Genomic DNA, 2,500 nt, shown 5'->3' on the forward strand with positions numbered 1-2,500 from the left:
TTACAGTCACAAGCAGGTATGATGTTGCTCCCTTCCTTAAGACATGGTCCTGTCTGGGGGGGGGGGGCCTGCCATGACCACCACTGTTAGCTAACAGGCTAACCCCCCCCAGCTAACCCCCCCGGTGTTTGTATCCTGTACGTAGGACTCTGACGGGTGGGTAATAGTAAGCAAAGTCCCTCCTAAGGTAGCAGAAAAGAAAAACATTGTCTACAGCTACAAAGTCGCGGCGTTCGCAAACGCGTCGGCCGAAAGCTCGCTGGACGTCGACGGCGACAAGGAGGACTTCCTCAGCGGCGGCGAAGAGTTGAAACCTCGCGAGAACTTCCTCGGCGGCGAGACAGCGGCGGCGGCCTCCAGGAGCGAGGAGACGATGATGATGATGAGGGAGAAGACCTACACGCTGGGGAAGTCCTACGACACCACGTCCGGCAAGATCGTCACCATGACGACGCGGACCAAAGACGGAGGCGGCGGGGGAGGAGGGAGGGAGGACGCGGCGGCGGCTCCGACCACGACCACGACCACCACCACGTTCGTCGCCCCGCCGACCACCTTCGCCAGGGAGCTGAAGAGAGGGGCGGAGCAGTCCTCGCACACAGTCAAGATCATCCCGGTGTCGGCGGAGTACGACGACGAGACGGTGCCGCCCCCGGGGGGGGGACCCATGATCACCATCAGGGAGGCGAAGACCCCCTCCCCCACCACGGGGAGGACCAGGGGGGCCGGCGGCGGCGGCGGCGAGGAGGCGGGCTCCGCCAGCCAGGGCGGGAGGAGGCTCGACGTCAGGCTCCTGGGAACGAACGCGTCGTCCTCCTCCTCTTCCTCCCTCAGCCCTCTCCTCCCCCCCGGCACCCCTCTCCTCTCCCCCCGCTCCCCCTTGGCCAAGTCTCCCATGGCCGACCTGCGTCTGAGCCCGGGGCCCGGGGGGGCATACCTCACCAAAACCTCGCCCGGGGTCAGAGTGGTAGGCCACGCCCACCCCACGCCAGCATGGATATGACCCTCCTCCTCCTCCCCTCACCCCCCTCCACCCCCCCCACCCCCCCCCCCCCGCGATAAGCCTCAACCCTCCTCCTCTCCCTCCTCCTCTCCCTCCTCTCACCACCTCCTCTGTCCTCCCCAGCCAGCCTCCCTGCCTGCCTGGTCTCCTCCACCGCTACTAAAGGCCAGAGCCTCCACCACCACCACCACCACCACTGTTCATCGCACTAAAAAACAACCACCACTGAATGTTTCTCATGGTTGCTTTTGGAGTCTCTCTTCTTCTATGGTTTGCTGGTTTCTGTTCTGTTCTGTCATTTGGACACAAATCCTCTTTACGGCGGTATTTGGTGTCGCTCACTGCTTCCCGAGCCAAACTCGCTGCTCGCTGCTCCATGGGCCATTTGTTGTTTTTTCTCCCTTTCATTTGGATTAACGTCAATTAAAAAGCGTCTATTTTAGTTTTTAAGCTGCTGGCCCCCGTGCTGCCAGACGCACATAACGAAAGCCCCCCGCTGTGGCTGCGGAACGGTGTGCTGGACTGCGTGTGTGTGTGTGTGTGTGTGCGTGTGTGTGTGAGTGTGTGTGTGTGTGTGTGTGTGTGTGTGTGTATGTGTGTGCGTGTGTGCGTGCGTGCACACGTGTGTGTGCGTGTGTGCACACCGTGTGTGTGTGTGTGTGTATGCCAGTGCTTCACTTCAGCCCTTTCTCCTTCTTTATTTTAAGCTCCCTCTTGTTTTTCTGCTCTGTGAACTTTATTCTGCTTGATCTAAGAGGAGATGTCATACGGGGCTCTATTCATAAGAGGAGACAGTCTTCCACACAATGATTCATCTCTTGCCTTTGTGCCTGAGGTTCTTTCGCAGATAAAAGTCTGTGAGCCTCCCCAGTGGGGTCAAGGTACTTGAATACGTCTGGTACTGTAGAGGTACTGGCCATAACAATCTCATTACAATCTCTCTCTCTCTCTCTCTCTGTATCTGTCTTTCTCTCTCTCTGTTTCTCTCTCTATCTCTCTCTGTATCTGTCTTTCTCTCTCTGTATCTGTCTTTCTCTCTCTCTGTCTCTCTCTCTCTCTCTCTAGAGGTTCTGTTGATAACACCTCTAGTTACTGATTGACAGGCAGCAGGTTCATGTTTCTATACACTGTATATGCACGGTCAACATTGGAAGTACCTTGCTGAATTGTGTATCAGTAGGATACCTACATAGATCAAAATAGTGGGATGAATCTGTTGAACGTCTTAATGACAGAAAGAAAAAATCCACCTTTTTTTTGTTGGTATTGTTAGAAGCTAGTCTTTATATGTCTGTCCAAAAAGCCAATCTTCTGAAACACACAGATCCTCTCCTATTGGCATGACCCACCTTAAGAAGTGTTCTACTCAACGCTCTTATGAATAATCCCCTCCCACACCCCCATCCCCCTGTCCTCCTGAGCTTGTTGTCTGGGCACTGTGTCAAACGCCTGCCTGTCTCTCCTTTCTTTGTGTGTGTGTGTGTGCGTGTGTGTGTG

At 55.6% G+C, this 2,500-nt stretch overlaps 1 protein-coding gene across 1 annotated transcript in view; it reads left to right on the top strand.

Annotated features, from left to right (window-relative positions):
* epb41l3a (erythrocyte membrane protein band 4.1-like 3a) overlaps positions 1–2,500 on the top strand; it is a gene marked incomplete at its 3' end in the record, with an annotated part of 45,374 nt that overhangs the window by 33,771 nt on the left and 9,103 nt on the right. Inside the window, exons 18-19 of the mRNA XM_080544110.1 lie at positions 146–685; positions 890–967. Coding sequence (XP_080400236.1) covers positions 146–685; positions 890–967 — 618 coding nt within the window. The remainder of the gene's footprint in view (positions 1–145; positions 686–889; positions 968–2,500) is intronic.

The sequence above is a fragment of the Nansenia antarctica genome (assembly GCF_963989245.1).
Source record: "Nansenia antarctica genome assembly, chromosome: 13".
NCBI classification, from domain to species: Eukaryota; Metazoa; Chordata; class Actinopteri; order Argentiniformes; family Microstomatidae; genus Nansenia; species Nansenia antarctica.